Source organism: Psittacula echo (assembly GCF_963264785.1).
Source record: "Psittacula echo genome assembly, chromosome: 4".
Classification (NCBI taxonomy): domain Eukaryota; kingdom Metazoa; phylum Chordata; class Aves; order Psittaciformes; family Psittacidae; genus Psittacula; species Psittacula echo.
This window is the reverse complement of record NC_137738.1, coordinates 39760169-39782064: the sequence shown is the minus strand read 5'-3', so window position 1 is coordinate 39782064 and position 21896 is coordinate 39760169. Positions and strand designations below refer to the sequence as shown.

At 39.6% G+C, this 21896-nt stretch overlaps 1 protein-coding gene across 7 annotated transcripts; it reads left to right on the top strand.

Annotated features, from left to right (window-relative positions):
- The first annotated feature begins 369 nt into the window (after positions 1-369).
- On the top strand, positions 370-19348 carry KATNA1 (katanin catalytic subunit A1). Of its 7 annotated transcripts, none has more exons than XR_013956589.1 (12): positions 4115-4336; positions 5336-5510; positions 6206-6363; positions 8349-8532; positions 10105-10226; positions 11633-11738; positions 12069-12227; positions 13315-13441; positions 14922-15056; positions 15326-15452; positions 16438-16616; positions 19011-19138. XR_013956589.1 is itself a non-coding variant. In XM_080615378.1 (11 exons), the coding sequence occupies exons 2-11, from the start codon at positions 5340-5342 to the stop codon at positions 19207-19209; spliced, it is 1488 nt and encodes a 495-aa protein (XP_080471504.1). In that variant the 5' UTR covers positions 370-476; positions 5336-5339; the 3' UTR covers positions 19210-19348. The 7 variants fall into 7 exon arrangements, 4 of the variants coding, with proteins under 4 accessions (XP_080471504.1, XP_080471506.1, XP_080471505.1 ...); XR_013956590.1 differs by having other exon boundaries at positions 16408-16616; XM_080615378.1 differs by lacking the exons at positions 4115-4336; positions 16438-16616 and adding an exon at positions 370-476 and having other exon boundaries at positions 19011-19348.
- The last annotated feature ends 2548 nt before the right edge of the window (positions 19349-21896 follow it).

Below are 21896 nucleotides of genomic sequence, written 5' to 3'. Positions count from 1 at the left end.
ATCACCTTCGACAGGCGGAGGCGGAAAACACCGCACATGTAAGCATTGGTGGTTCAGTGGTAGAATTCTCGCCTGCCACGCGGGAGGCCCGGGTTCGATTCCCGGCCAATGCAACAGTGCTTTTTTTTTCTGTTCCACTTGCTCTTTTTCCTCCTTAAAATTTAAACAAAACAAGCCAAAAAGGGTTACGGGTGTCAGTCATACTGCTAAAACACACGCCAGTGTGTCGCCGCCGTGGCTGGTTGGACCTTCCCTTCCTACCGACTCCCCACATAGCCCGCCTTAGCCGTCTGCCCAGGCTGGAAGTGACGCAGCCGGATTTGCCTTCAAACTGCCGGCGGCGGCGGGAGGAGGTGGTGAGGTCGGGGGTGGAGTTAGCGCTGCTGCAGCGGCAGGAGGAGGAAGGAGTGAGGAGCGAAGAGGTTGTGGCTGCTGGGAGCTGCTGCTGCTGCGGTGGGGCCGAGCTCTGCAGAGGAGTAAGTGAGCGATGAAACGTTGTGGTATCTTCCCTCCTCATGGCAACTGGGCTGTCCTCCTCCCGCACGTACCACTTGCGACCGCTGTTGGGGGGGGGTGTCTATCCCTGTTTCCCGTCCGCCGGTCTGAGGCGAGGAGCGACGCCCGCGCTCCGGGTGGCATGGAGAGCCCTGAGGGAACGCTCCCCCCGGGCGGGCGGGAGGAGGGTTCCGGCTCCCTCGTCCTGCGACCCAGGGGCTGGGAGCTGCTTTGAGGAGTGAGTCGCCACGGTCATTGTCGCGACACCCGTGACTATTAACACCGGCCTCGTCGGTCTTAAGTCTTTCCTGGAGCTCACGCGTGCTCGGAGCCTCGCGGGATGTCGCCGCGGATTCCCCAAAGTTCATGGAGGCGCGGGTGGCTGCAGGTGCATGGCCGCTCAGCTCCCTGCCCTGCTGGGTGGGCTGCTCTGCCATTGCACTGCGGGTCCGGCTCGGACGCTGAGCTGCGGTTCGTGCTTCTCCTTTCACCCTCCGCCTCTTTATTTTCCTTTAAGGGAGTAAACTTTTGGCACATAGTCAAGTTTTCTCTCCGAACAGAGAGAAGCAGTGTAGACATCAGTTCTAGGTCCCCATTCTGCCGCGGACCCTTCTAAATTTTCTGAGACACTTGTTAATTTAACACTGACCTTCTGAGAGATTTCCAGCCCTTGTGAAATGGGGAGTAAGTAATATACTTTTTTTTTTTCTTTTTTTTAAGTCTTTCGGCTTAGAATCTGCCAGCAGATTTTATGTTTTCAAGGCGATGTTGTGCTAATACAATAGTGTATCTCTGTACTGTTTTTTTAATTAATTTTTTCTTCAATAAGCAGCTAGATATGCTTGTATCTGTTGTTCCTGGTGTTTGTTTTTTCACTACTGTTGAATACGAGTGGATGAGAACCAGTTTGTTTCATATCCAGTAAGTCTGGCAGCTCTTCTATTTCCCAAGTAATTAACACAATCACTTGTTGACACCAAATGTTGCTAGGAGTGGATGTTATGAAGAAGACTGTTAAAGGTGGAAGGGAGCTCAGAGATGATGTCAAGCCACTGTGACACCAGCACAAACTGATTCCTGAAAAATATTACTTGGGTGGGGTTTTTATGTTGTTTTTTCTCTTCTGGTTTGCTGAGAGAACTTTAGAGGTGTTTTCCTTGTATGGCGGTTGCTGTTCTCTTAGTCAGAAGGGTAGCTGCTGGGTACCCTGTAGTAACTGCTGGACCTCAACTTCAGTCTGCCCTCTCAACATCTGCATCCCAACATCAATCTCTTATTTTTTTTTAAAGTTGCAGGGGGTTTCTTTGTGAAACAGGATTGGCGCTGTGTTCAGTTACACCTTCCCACATTCTAATGTATGAATATAAGCAGAAATTACCTACAGTCATTCCTTATGATAACTCCTTAGAGTCATTGTGGAACACATGATGTTTTCCTGATGATGGTCAGGCTGTTATGTTTAAAATAAAATACAAAAATAAGTTCTAAACACTCATTCTGAAAAGTTTTAGGTATCTTGAATTTTTGTTAGGTTTCAGGCCCCACTACTTTGAGCTGCTCCAAACTCTAGAAGTATTTTAGGTGCTTGCAGCAAATGAGGAAATGTATTCTGTTACTAGAAGTGTGTTAATTTGATGGATTTCTGCTGTGTTAATTTCAGGGAACCGCATATACTGACAACTAGTGTAGAAAGTATTCTTACTGCGAAGCATGTGTGTTTGTACACAGTGTAGAAGTAAACTTGCAAGACAAAAGTACTTAGGTTATTTTCCTTATATCCTGTGCACTGTAAGCCTTACGAGCTCCTTACTATTTCAGTGGCTGTGGAACACAGATAACTTCACTGGGCATGATTCATGGAAAGGTCATGGCTGATACGTGCAGCCTTGCTGCTTTGATATCCTGTTATGCAATAATAGTAGCTATTTGTAAATACTTAGGTGCAGGATTAGTTGTATATTGCTTCGGGTTTTTGGTTTTTAAATTCCTTCAGGTCTGGTTTAACTTTGGATCTGTGCGTACTCACTTCTGTCCCACGTGTCTCGCCACCCTGAGTTGTCACAGTGTGACTTTCTGCTGCAAACTTTAATCTGGGTTCAGATAAGTACTCTTAACTCCATTTTTCCTCCATCTTAAAACTGCTTCAGCATCTTCAGTTACAGGTGCAGTAAGGCTACAGGCGTGCATTACTGCATCAGCTCTAACACTGCCAGTATTCAAGTGGTAGCGGCAGTGGCATGTCCAGACATAAGCAGTCAGCAGCTTTTTCTGCCCCACTTGTACACAAGAGCCTTGTATTCAGAAGCCACTTCAACATCTTCTGCTCTTATGACTCAACATGAAGCACCAAATTAAATTTGTTTTCTAGTTTGCACTGAATTCTCTTGCATTTTCAGTACCACAGATTAAACTGGTAGATTCCTTTGGTGATTCAATTGAAACTACTGCTTTTGATTATGTTGGAAGCATTATAACCTTAAGTGATCGCCTTCTCCCCCCTCCACATATGAGATGTTAGCTCGTTCTTCTTATATGTCTGTTTCTCCTTTCTGTCCTTCTTCTCTCTGTCTTCTGTCTGTTGCTTTATTATTGCTATTTTCACATTTCCAGGTGAAAAGTACTCTTTCAAGCTTCTTCCCCTACATCCCAATATTTAAGCAGAATTGCTGCTCTGCTTGGATTGCTCTACAACATTCAGTGTGTGTGGGGGGAAGAATAGTTATCTGTGACTTCTCTCTGTGTTTGACAGTCTAGTTTGGCTTTAGTAACTTGCTGTTACTTAATTTTTAAAAGGTTTATTAGTATCTTGCTCAACTTGTGGTTTCAGCGGTGTTAGTCATCGGTTTGAATTCTCAGGACAGGCAAACAGGTGTATCTGGTAGGATGAGCAGGAGTGGAAAAGCTTGCTCCTAAATATAGCACAGAAAACTTTGGTAATATCTGTGTGATGATCCATACAGCAGTTGACAAACACCTTCAGGCTTTTTTCTCCCGAGGTAAAAACCAGCAAGGCTCCAAAGTCAAACTGTGCCTCCAAAGCCTAATTAGCCTGGGTTATGGCAGTCTTTGTAGTTTCTGGTCACATTAACTGTGTCAGCTTGTAGTTATCACAGCCAGCTCAGCCAGCCTCTGGCTAGAGTGAGATTATATAGTGTAGGTTCTTAGGGTAGCAGATTTCACAGAGTCAACCCCACAGGTCCCTTCTCTGAGCATGGGTGTGGGCTGTCAAAGGCATGTCTTCAGCTCCTTTGCTGCTAGAGTTCTGCTGTTTGGGCTGAAACTTTTCACAGCAGCTATCTGCTCGAGGGGAGATAGGAGAAGAAAGAGGAAAGAAGCAGAAAGAAGAGAATGTTGGCTCAGGAACGGATCAGCTGTCTGTCCATGCATAAAGCTACTTGGGAAGGGCATAGAAAAAGCAGTGGAAGGTATAAAATGTTTGACTTGTACTTAGCAGCCCCTCTTTGCAACGGTAGCTTGTCTGGTGTGCGCAAGGTGTAGCTTCTGAAACCTTCGATACTTCATCTGAATTTGACCCTGACCTGGTCTTGAAATGTATTGAGTCTTCAGCCTGTTTATTGCGCATGTGAGTTTAGTACCTCTTACATTCTTTAAATAGTTGATCTGTGTCAAGTATGCTTCATCCCAGGGCTTAGCCGTAATTGCTTTTCTGCAATTGCTTGTTACTGGTAGTAGGTACAGGTACCAGAATGAGAGCAAGGTGATTCTCTTGCAAGCATGTTTTCTGTGCTTATTTTAATGTTTTCTGTGCTTGGTTCTGGGAGATTAGGAGAGTGGGGAAACTCTGGATGTGCAAGAGACAGGAAGAGTGGACACAGTGCAGGTATCTTGGGGAAGGAAGGGGGTGGGATGTGTAAGTAACGAATAAGAACATAGGCTGATTGCTGTATGGGCAGTGGTGACTGGCAATTGTGTATTTATACAAATAATACTGTATTTTTATAAATAATAATTCTGAGCTATTCTAACTGAAAAGGTCTGCTTCTGCTAGTGCTGCAGAGTGGAAGTGGTTGCAGTTCATGATGCTTGCTCCATAAAAAAAACCAAACAAACCAAAGCCAACTAAACCACTGGTAGGGAAAAGTAGCATGGTTTGAACAGTATGCTAAATAAAGTGGGTACCTACGCACTCAGTGTTCAGTTATAGCCTTTTCTTACTTTTCAGTGATAACTTAGCAGCCTCAGTGTTTTTCAAGAGTTTCTTTTTAAGTGTAAAAATGAAGGTAATAGGAAGGTTCAAGCTGGGCATGGAAGGTGGGTATTTCTTTCAAAGAAATATTAAATAAAACTGAAGAATTGTAAAGTCAAACAAATGGAAAAATAGTGCTCACAAGGCAAAATCAGGCTGTTAAACTTACATGCATGGAATGTTAAGGCAAGAAAAAACCAACCAAAACTTAATTCATATTGGAGATGGGCTTTGGTTTATTGTTTGATTGTTGGTTTTTTAAACTGCAGGCCACTATAGTATGAACGGTGTAGTGCTAACAGTAAAATAGCCATCTATCTTAGAATAGAATAAAGAGGGAAGGAGAGTATGCAGTTGTGGTTTGCAATGGTACATTTAAATCTGCATATCTTATCTGTGCTTTCCAACAGGATCTTCATTGTGTGAAACAATTTTAGGAAGTGAAGATTTGAATTTCTAGTAACAGAGAAACAATTATCTTTTCATATGAATTGCATTTATTCTAGGACTTTTTTCTAAGCAGTATCTTTCCAGCTTCTTTATTTTGATAATGCCAAATGAGGTAATAGTTAAAAAAATGTGTTCTGATCCTGGGATTATTAATTTTTTCCTTAATATTTCCTGTTTTTTCAGCTTCATGTTGAACATGAGCATGGCTATGATCAGTGAGAATGTAAAGCTGGCCCGTGAATATGCCTTACTGGGAAATTACGACTCTGCAATGGTCTACTACCAGGGAGTTCTTGACCAAATGAATAAGTATCTCTACTCTGTCAGAGATACATATCTGCAGCAGAAATGGCAACAGGTAAATAATATTTTTCTGGAATATTTTGAGGCATTAAAGTAGCAAAAATTGCCTGTCATGGTAAAGTAGAAAGATACTCGCACTGTTCTCTGATAAACTGTAGTGCTGTTATATGTAAGTGTTTTTCCGTGTTATTTTGTAGACTTACTTAAGCAATCTTTATGACTTCTTGCTCTGACAATGACAAAACAGGCAATAGAGCACAGTCCTGGGGATCCAGTGCACTGCCTGGCTTGTCAGCTTCCTGATGATGAGTGCCCCTGTTATGCTGAAGTTTTGTAGGCTGGTATCATTTTGAATAGTCATCTTTCCTTCTCAGTGTTTCAGTAGTGTGACTTAGATGCTTAATAGAAACTGAGTTGTGGTCACCATGTTAATTTATCTTAAACACAAACCACCATTTTTACAAGGTTGTGTTCTTTTCTGTCATACTTGTTTAATATGCAGAATTTGCTGAAAGTCTCTTAGGTGTTAAATCCAAAATCCAAATTTGTTTATTCTTTAAATGTGCTGTGGAAAACAGAAAAAAGTTATTGATATCTGATGTGTGTTATTCTTGTCTACTAAAGTAGGATCTGGTAGCTTGTGAAACTTTATGAAATCCGTCCAGGCATTACATGGGCTTGAAATCAAGACTCATAAACTTACTTGCAATGTGCTTAATCCACTTTTTTTTTTTTTTTTTTTCTAATCAGGTTTGGCAAGAGATAAGTGTGGAAGCTAAGCATGTAAAAGATATAATGAAAACACTAGAGAGTTTTAAACTAGACAGTACACCACTGAAAGCTTCACAACAAGAATTACCAGCTCATGAGGCAGAAGTCTGGTCTTTGCCAGTACCTGCTGAACGTAGGTAAGAGGAAACTTGAAGACCTAAATTAACATTTATCTGGGCAAAGTGAGCATTGACTTTGGCCTGTCCTTATGTAATTTTTGTTGTAGAACTTAGATGTGTAACACACCAGCAGCTTGCCACCGTTTGTGGTCAAGGAAATGTCATTTTGAGGCAGTCTGCTTCAGAACATTCTGGGGCTTTTATCTTGTATACGCTTGAGTAATGTCAAGTTTGGTGCTTGTTTATTTTTTTTGGGGGGGGAGTGGAGGCATTTTAGTTTGGGAAAGGGGTTTTGTTTGGCTACTCGTTTGCTCTTTCCCATTTTATTTTTTTTTTTTTTTTTTTTTTTTGGGGCAGGGGGGAGGTGATTGTTTTGTTTTTCCCTGACTTTAGATAAACTTGTCATTCTGTGGCAGCTCAAATCTATTCTTGTATTAGTCTTTTTACCAACTTGAAAATGATTCTGCATGTAGCTGATACAAAAAGGATGAAGACATGTTATCAGAATAACATAAAATCTAGAAGTGTCCAAGCTCAGTTCCTTTGTGTAGCAACTTGGTTCCCTGCTCTCCTTCATGAGCTGATCAGTTAGGCTACATAAGCTCAAGGGGAGGGCTAGGAACAAGCAGCTTCAGGCAAGCCTGGTTATTTCAGAATAATGCTGGGTTAGTATCTGTGAAACCAAGGCCTTGTGGTGTGGTTTGACAATGCAGCTGCTGCTGAAGGACAGTCTTACCCTCCATAGTTGCCTGAGGTGGTTTTTTTTGGTTGGGTTTTTTTTTTTACTTTCATCTTTGCTGGTGTTGATTAGCTGTTTTGGAATGCTAAACGAGCAAAAAAAAGACATTGTTTTGTGGGGCTAGTGTTTGTTTCCCACACCCCCACTTCCCTGAGATTAACTATCTGAACTGGTTAATTGCAGGTTCTAACACATGCCTGCAGTATCTTGAAGGAGGGAACAGGAGTGCATGCAAAGCAGACATGAACTGTGCATTTTGACAGCAAGTGACTATTAGATGAGCTTAGCTGTTCTTTGAGGCTTTGAACTTACAAGCTATTTCTCATAGATGTATAACTTCAGTCTTTATGGATACATTTTTACATTCTTTTTTTAATTAATTTATTTTAAGTCTGACTTCTGAAAGAAATGGTTCTTGTGTGATCACACTGTTCCTGTCGATCTCATTTAATAACTAGGAACACTGTTACCCAATTTCATTCAAACCTTCTGAAGAATAGAGTCTGAGAGGTAGAACCCTCCTAATGTTTTGAAGCATTCTAGAGAAGAGATACGCAAACTTTTGTTTCTAAAATGGGAAAGACTTGAGAGAACTGTTCCTGTTTCATTTAAGTTGCCATCTGGTGAAGTATTGAGTTGTGATAATACGAAAAAGCCATGGTGAAAACTTAGGCCATGTTGCATTGGAATAACCTCAGTAAATTCCTGTACTGAGATAGCAGGACTCAAATGTAGGTGGAAATTAGATGTGTAATCACGCTATTCTTTTATTTTGACCTTTGTGGTGGAATTCAGAGATGCCTGCGTGTTCATAAGTAAAAATATAGGTTGGTAGATGTTCCATTTGGAGAGTGAAAAGACCTTAACACATAGGATCTTATCCATTAGCATATTCATGTTGGCTAATATGCATTTCACGCTGAAGAGAGACGTACAGTAGTGACAAACTTGCTGCTGTGAGTCAGTTAAAGACAGCTTTTATGAACGTACTGGATCCTGATATATCTTGAGTGATCCATAATGCTAGGATTACTTTTATTTATGAAATATACAAAGCAAGGAGCTTGTTTTAAGCTGATGAGCCCTGAGCTTGTGGGAAAGGAAAAGTGGATTTTCAGTGACTATCTGAAAATGTCTGTCTTGTTTCTGACATACAGATTTTTATTTTGAGCAAAATGGCTTTTCAGTTTGTAGCCTTGATTTGGTTATGTAGTGCTCATGAGTGACTTTACACTGAGGCTTTTTTCATATGTTAACTAATTAGACCTTCGCCAGGACCTAGAAAACGTCAATCTGTTCCGTGCAGTGATTGCAGAGGTCACAATAATCGTGTGAGTGCAGCTGTCAGAGGCCCTCACCGTCCATCGTCTCGAAATCCCAATGATAAAGGGAAGGCAGTTCGCGGCCGGGAAAAAAAGGATCAGCAAAATAAAGGAAAAGAGGAAAAGGTAAACTTGCAAATAACTTCATGAAGTTGAGAAACTCAGTCTTGTTTTCTTAATATTGAATGTATTATAAAATTAGATGCCTATAAATGTTTCTTCTGTTCAATTAGCATGCTGATTTGAATTGCACTTTGTAAGGTATCTTGGCTTTATGGACAGTCTTAGTTACAGATTAAGTAAAAACAAACAAACCCCAAAAAACCCCAACCAATCAAACAAAAAAAACCCCACCAAAATTCCCAAACAACCAAACCCTGAAAAAACCAAACTAAACCTTCTTGTGGAGGAAGTGATCTGGTAAATGTGGGCTTGTTTACTGCAACTTGGATATAGTATACATCTGAATTATTGAAACAGAACCTGATGGAGCTTGTTCAAATGGGATGTCCTTGCTTTTATATATTTTAGACTGACACTGACTTGCCTTTTCCAAAGTATTTCAAGATCTATTTAATCTTAAAAGGGATGCCTTTTCTTATTTTTTTGGTTGATATCTGCTATTAGCTCCAGACTCCTCAGTTTAAAACAAACTGAATCCCAACATACTTCATGAGAGGGAATGATCTATGCAGTCAGAGTGCTTTAAGTTTTGCTTGTGCTCTGGTCTGCATAAATTTAGCTGACCAGAGTAACAGGTCATACTGAAGACACTAAACTCATAGCTTTCCAGAGTCTGGATAAATCAAATATTCATGTAACAGTTTGATAGCTTCATCCACCTTATGTTGTGGCAAGACGTCATGGCCTGTGAAAGTAGTATAAACTACAAGGGTGGAATTATTTAGTGATGTAAGCTACTATTTTTTATTAGCAGCTAAATTACATTGTCTTTGAGTGATAATCCTCTCTCACTATGGATAAAACCACACAGAGACAGGATAGGTCTTTTTTTCTTTCTTACAGTTGTTCTATCAACACAAGTGCTTGCTTAACACAAGTTAAATGTATAAAAAGTGCAGTATGTCTATTGCACTTTATTTCTTTTCAGTTGTGTGGTCTCTGCTGTTTGAGCCCTTTCAACTGTGTAGCTTCTTCTGCTTTCCTGCTGTATCAGTTAATTAGCTCTTTTTTTACTTCTGTGGTCTTTCTACAGACCACCTTTTCTTATCCTTCATATGGAAGTACTGCTTAATTTTTTTGGTCTCTCATATATATGGCATATGTTTATGACACTTAGAGGATTTGAGATACTCTAGCTTAGTATGACACTTTCTGATCTAGCCTTACGTGTAATTCCACCTACCCAGCTGTCTCAAAGTTTTTGATTCCTCTGGAAGAAACACTGTTATATTGTGATAGGTGTATGCAGTTTTGATTATCTGCTAAAGCAAAGGAACTGCATCAGTACAATATGCTGGCATTTCCTTCCTGGAGAAGGGAATGGGATGAGGGCAGTACAGAAGTCTGTGAGAACCACATAGATCCTGCAGTGCACCAGGAATATGGATGCTTCGTAATTTTCATGCTGGTTTATGTTGCTGCCTTCTAGAAGTATGATGCTGTTGTGGACTTGTATAAAAATCAGTTAGTAGCATAACCATTGTTATGTGCTTATGTTATATCTTTTATATGTAGAACAAATCTGCATCAGAGGTTTCAGAAGCTGAGCCAAAGAAATTTGATAGTACTGGATATGATAAAGATTTAGTAGAAGCTTTGGAAAGAGATATCATTTCTCAGAATCCCAACATTCGATGGTAAGTTTGAATACTGCTGCAAGTCTTTCTGAGTTGTTTCTTTTTCCTCTTATGTAATATGACAAGACTAAAGTATTTTAGCATATACTTATGCATCAAAAGTACCTACAGGTTTTCTTTATTGATTAAATAGGCAACTAAACTTCTTGTGTAGCTGAATATTTTTAGAACAGTTTTTTTTCCACCCGTAGATTCATAGAATAGTTTGGGCTGGAGGGGGCCTTTGAAGACCAGCTGGTTCAACCCCATGCCACAGCCAAGGACATCTTTCCCTAGATCAGGTTGCTCAAAGCCTAGCCTGAGTGCTCAAAGCTTCTCAGACTTTTCTAAGAGTCCTAAAATGGATTTTTTAGATAGTCTTCTGCAATGTAGAAGATTCTAGTATCTGCCAGTGTCTCTTTGTTTAAAAACCTGTTTTGCTACCCAGGAGCATACCAAGATAGTAAACCAATTAACAAAGAAGTTATGTCAGTATAGGAACCCTTTGAAATCTTGTTGGACATGCTGTGACTGCCAGGATAAAATCATAGAATCATGTGCCAGTACCTTTACATAAATGTGTTAAATATTTAACCTTATACAAAGGTTTGTTTGTGTTCCAAATGTTTCCAAGCTTAGGTGATTTTTGTGAGGATTAAACGATCAAAGATCTTCTGGAAAATGAAATAGGCTTAAAAAAAAACCCCAGCCTTGAACAATCCCACAAACAACTTGTTAATGCATGCAGCTGACATGTATTTCACTTTAACATGTAAATACATGTTTCAGTTTTCATGTTGAATCTTAAATTGCAAGTTCAGATTTGAAACTAATTCTTCATATAGATGTGTTTTGAAACCAAAATATTAGTTGGGCAAATGCTGATAAGTGAAATGCCCTAAGAGTAACCCTCAGGAAAATCAGATCAGCTTATAAGGTATCTAAGAATTAATAGTTCTGTGACTGTGAAAAAGAATTCTAAAAATTCTTTTTAATTCAACTCTGTTTTCCAGTCTTCAGTAAATTGTTCTCATACCAATAAAAGCTGGCATTCGGGTCTCATGGGCAGCCAACCTCTCGGCACAAGGAGAAAGTATCATCTGTAACTAGCATAAGTTTAAACAACTTGCCTTATCCTGCTTATTCTTTCTGTGAATAAGAGCAGCAATGCCCTCATGAAAGAGTTGTGTCTCATTGCTTTTGTGTCTAGCTGCAGTCTACTAGTCAGCTGTCAGCTGTTTTGCTGTAGGCTTTTATCTGTTTCTGTAGGCTTTTGACACTAGAGCATAAGTAAATCCAACTTTTTTTCCTGAATTATGGAAGAGCTGTTATGTAAGAGTAAGTTTAACTGCATATTGTTTTGAGTTGCGGACTGATCCTTTTGCAGCCTGTCTGAATCTGTCAAACAACTTCCTCTTTCTTGCCAGGGATGACATTGCTGATTTAGTAGAAGCCAAAAAGCTGCTTAAGGAAGCTGTAGTTTTACCCATGTGGATGCCGGAGTTTTTTAAGGGAATTAGAAGACCATGGAAGGTATGAAAAAATCTGATCCTGTGATCTTAAGTAGGATTCTGAGATTTGATCTTGGTGGAACAAGAAATTTCAGGTGTTCTGTAGTTTATATAAATTCTTTCCACTTTTCAGTAACAAAGTTTATGGTAAATAATACTAACAAAATAAAGATATTGGCTGGATAAATACACTGTCTTCAGCTATATTGTATTATTGTAATAGCAATTAATTACTTACTTTTGTATAACTCTTCATGGGAAAGTTTACATCTAGTATTTTAATATTACACTGCTAAACTGTGAAATTGTGTTTTGATTCTTGTCCTGAAAGTGGTTCTTTTTATTCTAATAGGGTGTTCTGATGGTTGGTCCTCCTGGTACTGGAAAGACCCTCCTGGCAAAGGCTGTAGCAACTGAATGCAAGACTACTTTTTTCAATGTTTCTTCTTCCACACTTACCTCAAAATACAGAGGAGAATCTGAGAAACTTGTTCGTTTACTGTTTGAAATGGTGATTGAACATAAATAATAAATAGTGAGATAATGAAGTAGAATTACCTGTGGAATAGTGAAACTTAGCTAAGGTGTAGAAGTCATAACATAAACACCTCTCTAAGCTTTAAACATTTTAGGACCTTCTGATTTGGCCATCCACATTCAAGATCTGGTTATTCCTAAATAGCTTTATAAAAATGGAAAAATTAGGTCATCTTTATTTTCAGGGTTAGCTTTTTATATTAGAGGTAGCTCACTATAAGCTGATAAGCGCTGTAGAACATACTTGAATGTGAAAGTGAAGGTGGAATCTAATTGCTTTCTGGGTGAGAACCCTGCTTAGGCTGTGTATGTTTTGCTGGTTGTCGTGAATGGGTTTTTTGTTCTTAAAATAGGTGGAATTCCAAACTGTAGTTGTCTTCAGAGCATATAACACTTGAAATTGGCTCAGAATATGTAGTCTTTTCTGTTTTTCCATGTGTTAACAGGTCTGCATGTGGTGTTTGCTACGGTGCCCGGTACTGAAGGGGGCAGCAGAGCTGCAGTTACAGTAGTCAGAAAAATCAGGAAATACAAGATCATAGTTTGATAGGCATGATATCAACTCATTTAATATGATCAATCAAAAATGCATATACATAATGGACAGCATCTCAACTGCTGTAGGACAACAGCTTTTATTTTCCAGATCCTTGTCTTTAACCTCTCTTGTTTTTTGGAAAGATTAGAGTTATTTTGCAGTTAACCTGTTTTTTGGACATGTTCCATATTATGATGTCCTAGCTTTAACTTGAGTTGTTATTCCTGCTTGAATAACTGATGACTGTCACAGTTATAAGTCTTACTGTGTTATTATTATGTCTGTAAAACTGCCTTTAGCTTATTAAACATTGTTTATAGCCCGAACAATTACAGGACTTTGCCAAAAAACATGCTGCTCAAATGGTATTAATGAATGCACAGCTGCTCTGTAGTTGTGTGCAGTGGTCAGAGAGGGAAGGTTAGGTATTGTCTGATACTTATTCAGTTCTGAATGTGCTGCTGTTTCTTAAATGTGAGTAGACTGCTATTTCAGTTTCTACTCTATCTTTTGCTTTCTCTAGGCTCGATTTTATGCCCCAACAACTATCTTCATTGATGAGATAGACTCTATCTGTAGTCGCAGGGGAACTTCAGAGGAGCATGAAGCTAGCCGGCGTGTGAAGGCAGAGCTGCTAGTTCAGATGGATGGTAAATAACCTGATCGCTGGGAAGTGCTGGACTGGAGGAAACTTGGGGGAAGAAAAATAATCAAAACTTCATTCTTCAGAAGCAATTTCTTTGAAAGCCTTACATAAAATTGGGGTAAAAAGATGAAACTGCGCTTTTCCAGCTGTCAGTGTGGAAGGAAAAGATATACCAGTTATTTAACAATCTCTTAGCATCTGAGCAACAACCTTATGTTACTGACCCAGAATAACAAAGATTTCAAAACTACAGAAGAAAAAAAAGTATTAACTGCTCCTCTCAGTCTTTACCTAGCATATCACTTCTCCAAAACCAAGGAAAAGGTGGCTCAAAAGAACTGCATTGTGTTCCAATTAAAGCAATCATTGCACTTGGCTTATTTTGGATCACTTTTTTTTCTTTCTTTCACTTAAAAAATTGCCTTTTTATTTATATTTTTATAGTAGTGGTTGGGAGTGTTTTCTTTTTAAAACACAGATTATTACAGCTATTTGATTAATGTTTCACAAATCAGCAAAGTTTAAAAATAGGCAACACTGCAGAGTTTCTATAGAGGCATACTTTTTGTACTCTGGTGAGCAAGGAGAAAGGAGAAGGGCAGCTGAAAAGTGCTAGTCTATGGAGTAATTTGTGGTACAATTACATGAGTCAGAAGATTTGTATATTTGGTTCTCTGATGTTGATATCCTTTTATGTTTGACTTTAAATAGCAGCAGATCTGTAATACTCTTCTCATAACTCAAGTATGTACATAACCTAATTTTATTAGTAACAACTATTAGAAGTCCTTTCGCTTGAGCACTCATAAATGATGTTTTGTATGCAGATTTTCAGGCAGACTAGGCTATTCCATGGCCCAGTCCTGTAAGCAAGAACAGTAAATGCAGAGAGGAGCAGGTTTAATGAAACTAACTTCTGTATATAGTAGCAGTTTCACGGTACTTTCAACACAGAGGTGTTCTCTCCGAGAAGTTGTTATTCAGTCCACGTTCACTTCATCAGTTTGTAAGAATCCACCTGTGTATGTGAAGTGTTTGGCCTAAAATTAGAAGTGAAAAAATTACGTAGGGGAGTAATGCTGCTTTTGTGTGGCTGTTAACGCTGTGAGGGGAAGCATCTTTTTTGGTTTGGGGGGGTTATTTTGTTTTTCCTCACATGCTGTTACCGGACATTGATGTGAAAATTCAAATACTTTAGTGGCAGAAATACAACCAGCTCTGCTGTAAAACTGTTCCTGCCATGATAGGGAGGACCTTGCTGACCTGAGTGGTGGCTCCTAATTAAACCAAGTTTCCATTTTTTCTTGCAGGCTGTCATACAGATGAAAAACTGAACTCTGTTGCCCTTGGTGATTCTGTTGTGCTTAGACTCACTAAAGGGCATTACAGTAGCTGCTTTAATATTACAGAATTGTGGATATTGTTATCTCTACATGAAATGCCGTGAAACATGGACATCTTGCTTTCTTTTTTCCCCAATGCAGGTGTTGGAGGGGCTACTGAAAATGATGATCCTTCCAAGATGGTCATGGTACTTGCAGCTACTAATTTTCCTTGGGATATTGATGAAGCCCTAAGACGGAGACTAGAAAAGAGAATTTATATTCCTTTACCATCAGGTAGGAAGACTTGGGGAGAGAAGTGGTTGGAAAGACTAAAACCTAAACTTTATCAATATTCCTTTAAATTTGATCACCTGGTTTAAAGATTTTATACGTGTATGATATTAATTTATTAATTCAGAACAAGTTTAAATCTACACATTGAACATTTACCTTTGTAGCAAGTACAGTGTTCTTGTTCTCATTCTCCCTCTTATCATTTTGCAGTTCATTATTTTTCTTCAGAAAGCAAATCGTGCAGACTCAATTTTCTGTTCTTTGATTAGCAAAAGGTAGAGAGGAACTCCTAAGAATAAATCTACAAGAGTTGGAATTGGCTGATGACGTTGACCTTGCAAATATAGCTGAGAAAATGGAGGGTTACTCGGGTGCAGACATTACCAACGTATGCAGGTATGTTAACATTGCATCATTTGTGTTACTACTGCTACAAGCTCTCTTAAGAAAACTGTTTGTAAAGTAATTTACATGATTAAAGTTGTTGGATAAAAACAGACTGTAACTTGTCTTCTGTGTATGGCTAAAAGGTAAAATACTACATTCATTAATTAGATTTCCATTTGATATTTTCATATAATAATGATGGAGAGCAGCTACAACATGGAAATGTAAACAAACTATGATTTAGGTAAAATTCGTGTTCTTTCATGTACACCAAATTCCTTGTATGAGGAGCATCCACAGAATAGTAGACTTTAAGTTTTGCAGAGTTAAAGTCATTCTGCTGAGGTTACACTAGTTCAGCAGAACATCCATGTGTAAGAGGCAATAGTGGCAGAGGCAACAGTAACTATAGTAAAAACATGGAATGTTCTTCCTTCATGACACAGAAAAGGTACACTGCGTTGTGTGACAGTATGAGCTGTGTACTCAGCATGTTGGCTTTAGTGACGAGTCTGGTTTAAGTTTTCTGCTCCTTCCCCTCAGTTGTGTTTGCATGCAGTCATTTGTGGGCCTATTCTGTAGCCTAAATTAGTGAAAATACCTTCTAACCCTTCCCCCAATCTTTGCTTTCAAAAATTGAAAGCGGAAGGAAAGGACTGATCTCCTGAGGGACTTAGTATCAGTCATCTGGTTTATATCTGAAGATTTGCACTGGCACAGTTGGAGCAATGGCAAATTATGGAAACAGCAGTAATGAACAAAGAACTGAAACTTCTTAAGATGCTGTTGTCATCTAATAAGCACCTGTGTAACTGTACTTTCAGGCTTCGGGAGCAGCACTGAAATGTGGCAGTGCAAGGCTTGAGCTCTTAGTTGTGCCAACTGTTGTGGGGCTGTACTTTGAACAGGATAAGAGAAATGTGCTGTATTAAAACCACCTCCTCATTGCTTTCCTGAAACACAGATCCATTTCTTGCCTTGACTCCTAATACAGCTCTGCAAACACTTGTCAGCACAGCTGAAAGGACAATATTCAGGGATGAGTGCGAGTAGCCTGCATGCAAAACTGCCACCAAAGGCTCTATCCGCAGGGTCGCTTCAGGCTGAACTAAGAGTTTGGAGCCTCAGTACTATTTCCTCAACAAACCTTACACAGTGTCTGGGAAAAGAACGGTATGTTAGTTGTTCTGAACCAGGGTTGGGCAGATTTGTTTCATTTGTAGGTCTGTGAGATGAATTTGTGGTGGTATTTTGCTTGGTCTTGCTGTTGTGCTTTGAAAGGAGTTTGTGCTAATAGGCTCATGTTATGTGAAAGAGAACTTGTTTGGCCTACTGTTCATTAAATTTTAGCTGCAGTTTTTGTCCTCTGGTTTGTTCAGTGTTTGGTTTTTGTCATTCATTTCATACTGGGTAGCAATACTTGTTTAAAAGTCAGCATACTTGTAATGTTTTTTAGTGAATTTCATGTATAAATATATATTTAAACACACTGTTGCTTTTTATTTTTGAATCAGAACTTAAAAACCCAACCAAACAAAAAACCCCTCAACAAAACAAAAGCAAGCAAACACAAAGAAACCCACAAAGAAATATTTGCGTCTTTCATTTGTGGAAGTCTCCTTAGAGATGACTGAGGTGGCAGCAACCAGAAATCCAGACAAACTGTGGTTTGGAGGTGCATGAATTGAAATTAGTAAGAAAGTGCTTGTATTAACCTGTTAACTGTGTCAGGAAAACAGATGTTGGACATAATTGTCTCATTTACATTGAGACAAAAAGACATACGGCTTATTTAGAAGTGCTTTTGTGTAGTTGAGACTCGCAGTATATAAGCAAAGTTCAAACTTGTAGGCTACTGTCCTCACTAGTGACGCGAGCAAAACTTAAGAAAGAGTGAACCAAGAACTCTGGTTTTCTCAAATTATTCTCCTACCTTAAACAACCGGAGGTGAAATCCAAAGTTTTCTGAGCTGGAGTGAAAACCAGTCAGAGATAACAGTGCATTTCCAAACAGTCAGTATGTAACCATGGAAAATGAAGGTGAAACTTTATTATAATAAGACACTCAGGAAATCTCTAAATTGCATAGTAGATGTGATTATGAACTTATCTTGGATTGTTGTTTCGAGCGTACTGTGAAGGTTGAAGGCCTTTGGGATGCTCCCTTCCAAGTGTATCACTGGCTCTTTGTTCACAAATGATAATAACAGCAAATCATTGTGATACTGGACTGAGATGGAGTTTAACAAGGCAACTTCTTAGGGTTGTTCTGAAGTTCTCGTTACTGTAGTATGCATTCTAATTGCTGACAATTATTTAGTAAACAAACCTCCCCTATGAAGACAGGCTGAGAGATTTGGGGTGGTTCAGCATGGGGAAGAGAAGGCTCCAGGGAGAGCTTAGTGCAGCCTTCCAGTACCTAAAGGGGGGCTGCAAGAAAACTGGAGAGGGACTTTTTACAAGAGCATGTAGTGACAGGACAAGGGGCAATGGCTTTAATCTGATGGAGGGGAGACTGACATCAGATATTGAGAAGTTCTTTACTGTGAGGCTTGTGAGAAACTGGCAGAGGTTGCTTTGAGCAAAACTGGTCTAGTGGAAGATATTCCTGCCCATGGCAGGGGGGTTGAAACTAGATGATCTTTAAGGTCCCTTCCAACCCTAACCATTCCATAATTCTGTGAAATTCATGAAGTCTGTCAGTTATGGTTTCCTTTAGGAGGAAGGGATGGAGCTGGAACAGAATATGCTGAAACCATCATTCTGAATCCTTCTAGAAGGCAATGTATAAGTTTCTCTCTTTGGCTCCTCGCTCACTAATACAATATGATACACTATTGTGATATCTCCAGGATTACCCTTACATCTTTTTTACTTAAATAAGTAGCATTTTCTTCTTATTATAAGCTATATAACAATGAATTAGCGGGAGCTTTGGTCGTTAGTATTAGATACTAATTACCTCAGCAGCTCATCAGCTGCTGCTACGGATGTTACTGTTGGAAATCCAAATGCCATCAAACTTAATGCATCAAGAAAAGACACTTGTAAAGCCACTTAATGCTTATTGAGGCTAGAAGTTTGAGGAGCTACAGGCTGAACAGATTCTGTAGTTTAACATTTAGCTATGAACCTATAGGTTGGAGGAAGATACTGTTGACCTCTTTTTCTTTCAAGTGGTATTTCTATTTGGACCAGGAAATGTTTAAAACATTCCAGTTACTCCTTCTATAAGTAGCAGGAGTGAAAGTATTACTTTGTCTTGTTCCTGTTTGAAGATACTGTAAACAGTAGCTACATCATAGACATGCAGTGGCATTAGATAAACCTGTTAGTCCTTGCCTGTGAATAGTCGCTGTTCAGAGATCCAGTGAGGATAAATTCATGATTGAAAAATACTGATAGCATGGTATTGTAGGTTTTACAAGCACTCAAAGATCCTGTAAAAGTTCACAATTCTTTACCTATTTGAAAGCAACAGTTTGACTGGAATGCTGTGCTGAGCCTCTCAAACAACTGAGCCACCATCCTGTATTGAGTAACTTTTTTTTCTTGCATCCTTACTAGAGATGCATCTCTGATGGCTATGAGAAGGCGCATTGAAGGCTTGACACCAGAAGAAATAAGAAATCTTTCCCGAGATGATATGCACATGCCGACAACTATGGAAGACTTTGAAATAGCTTTGAAGAAGGTTTCTAAATCTGTATCTGCTGCGGACATTGAGAAATATGAGAAATGGATAGTTGAATTTGGATCATGCTGAGTTGTCTTATCTTGAAGAAGCCACCTTACGTCTTAAAACAGCTTTAGAAGTAATAAATAGTGTTGGTGCACTGCCTGCTCTTTTTAACTTTTGTAATTTAAGAGCAACAGATGTCTAAATAAATATTTTTTTTTTCTAATGCAAATTCTGTCTGGCTCTCTTTGAACCAGATCCAAAGTTACCCGTTGGTCTCAAATGCACAAGATACTGATGGGATCTCCTTTGATCTTCAAGAGTTTAAAATTACTTGAATTTAATACTAGAACTCTTGCATCAGAGGGTTTATTCTTGAAAAAGGCCATTACACCAAGAAAAACCAAACTAGCCCTGCTAAATGAGTAAGGGATGCTGAGAACTAGAAAGTGGGATGAGCAAGATGCAGTCATATAGATGGTTTTGCTAGCTGATCTTGAAGAATTCTACCCTGTCTGTAAGTTATTAATAAAGAACCCCTCCAAAGGTTGAGATTTAGAACAGCAACCCATGCACTACTAACAGCGAGTTGATTCAACTGAAGTTTAAGCCAGGGGGTAGTATCATCGCTGGTTTACAGTATCGATTAACTAATACTACAATATATCCAGCCAGGGTAAACAAATCCTGTGACACCAGGTCACAGGTGTGTAGTCTCCTGGTAAGTCTGAAGGAAAACAAAAATTTTCTGGCACTAATTCTGAAATATGCTTTTCTTTCTTTGTTCTGTGGTACTGTAAACTTCAGAACTCCAGGCTGGTCAGGTGCGTCCTGGTTTACACTACACAGTCACTTTGGTAAGGTTGTTCTGATAAGGCAGCCTGTGTGTTAGGTTTGTGCTCAGTTGGTGTCTGTTCATAGTCCTGATTTCACAATTGATGCACAGTCTAAATTCCCTTATGTTACTTGACAAGTGGAATGTAAGAGCTGTTCTCTGGTTCTTCAGTGACCATTTAGGTCATCATTTTAGATTTTGCTCAACAGTGGTCATTGTAACTAACCCACCTATGATTTCTGCCCATCTTTTATTTTGGAAGCACTTCTTACTGCTAGCTCATCTCGGAGCAGCCGCCTCTAGTTCTGCTTACAGCTGAACTTTAAGCAGTTTCATGAATCAAATGTGTCAAGACTTGTTTCATCTTGTAGGGAAGTGCCATATGAAACTTTGCTGTGGAATTCCTGCTCCTGTGTCTTTTAAGGTGCTGCAAGGCAGATGATAATGAAAAGTTGCAGTCTGAGCAGAAGGCAAATGCATCCCAAGTACAGAGTTGCGTAAATGATGTTATTGTCAACATTGTGTTGATGTACTTAAAATTCATCACTGTTGCAAATGACAGCTGGACACTCCGAGAAGGGGCTTTGAGCAGTTCTGGTGATGAGACATTCTGGTAAGACACTGCAAGGCAGATGTTGTTGGGAGCTCCTGCTAAATCCCTGGGTGGACCGGGTGTGATGAACCCAGAAATGCAGATGTTCAGGTGAGTCTACACGTGGGTGCATTTACAGACTGCCACCTCCAATATGGAAAGCAAATTTACCTCTTCCTTTCAAAAGGGATAGCCTTATGTGTCAGACTTAAACAGATGCGGTATTTTGAAGAAGTGGGTTTTCTTAATACTTTCTTTTCTGTGTTAGTATCAGTGTATAGCTGTCAGCCGTGTTACGGGAAAAGATTTCTTCTCATAAATCAATTCACTGCAAGGAAACCAAAATACTCAATCTGTCATTAGAGTAAGAAGTGAAAGTAGGTAAGCTTTAGTCCTTGGAAGCAGTCCAGTAAGGGGCCACTGGGACTGAAAGCATGATACATTTTGAGAACTTCTAAAGTAAACCTCATTTTAAAAGGAAACTTTAGTCCTCAAACAGCCCTGTTCATTCTAAATGAACAAGATGAACAACTGCACAATATGTGGTGGTGGTGGGGAAAGCTGTAGATGCTGAATTTGTAGCCCAGAGATTCATCTTGTTTTGAAACACAGAACATGATGATACCAACAACTTCCAGGGGAGTTCCTGTATGGAGGGAAGGGCCAGTGTTGCGTTATACCATGTGTTTAAAAGGTAAAGAGACATTCTGAGAATGTGGCAGAACTCGAAGGCCTGCAGCAAGAGCTACCATTCACGGGGAGGTAAGAGGTGTTGCCTTTCCTAAAAGCCTGCTGCCATCCTAACAGAGTTGGGTTTTTTGGGTAGTTGTTAGGTTTTGGGGGTGCTGAGAGTCACTTGTCATGTGTGTTATATCTATTCCTTTTCCGTAGCTGGTACCTTGGATCCTTGTCAGCTCCTGTGCTGGGAAAGCAACACCTACCGTGACTGGCATGCAGGACACATGTCCTTTCTTAACTCTTAGTTGCAGTAAAGACTTTTTAAACCAGCTCATTACAAAATGGCTCAGTGTGGTCCCAGCTCCAAGCAGCACTCCTGAAAGGCATGAGGTTTGTGTGACTCAGGAAAATCACGTGCATGCTAAAGCAGAAGACTAGTGCTGTAAGACTTGATAACTCCCACTCCATAGCATAGCAGTGCAGTGTTATAGCATTAGCAGTGTTGCCTGGCAATTAGTGTTAAAGATCTGCACTTGTCTTTAATTTTGCTAACCCTGATGGTAGCGTTTCTTTCCTTGTGCTCTGTGGAACACCATACAGAAGAGGAGGATGACTTAGCTGATGGAAATCAGCCAAGTTGTGAAGCACCACCAGCACTTTTTCAGGCTT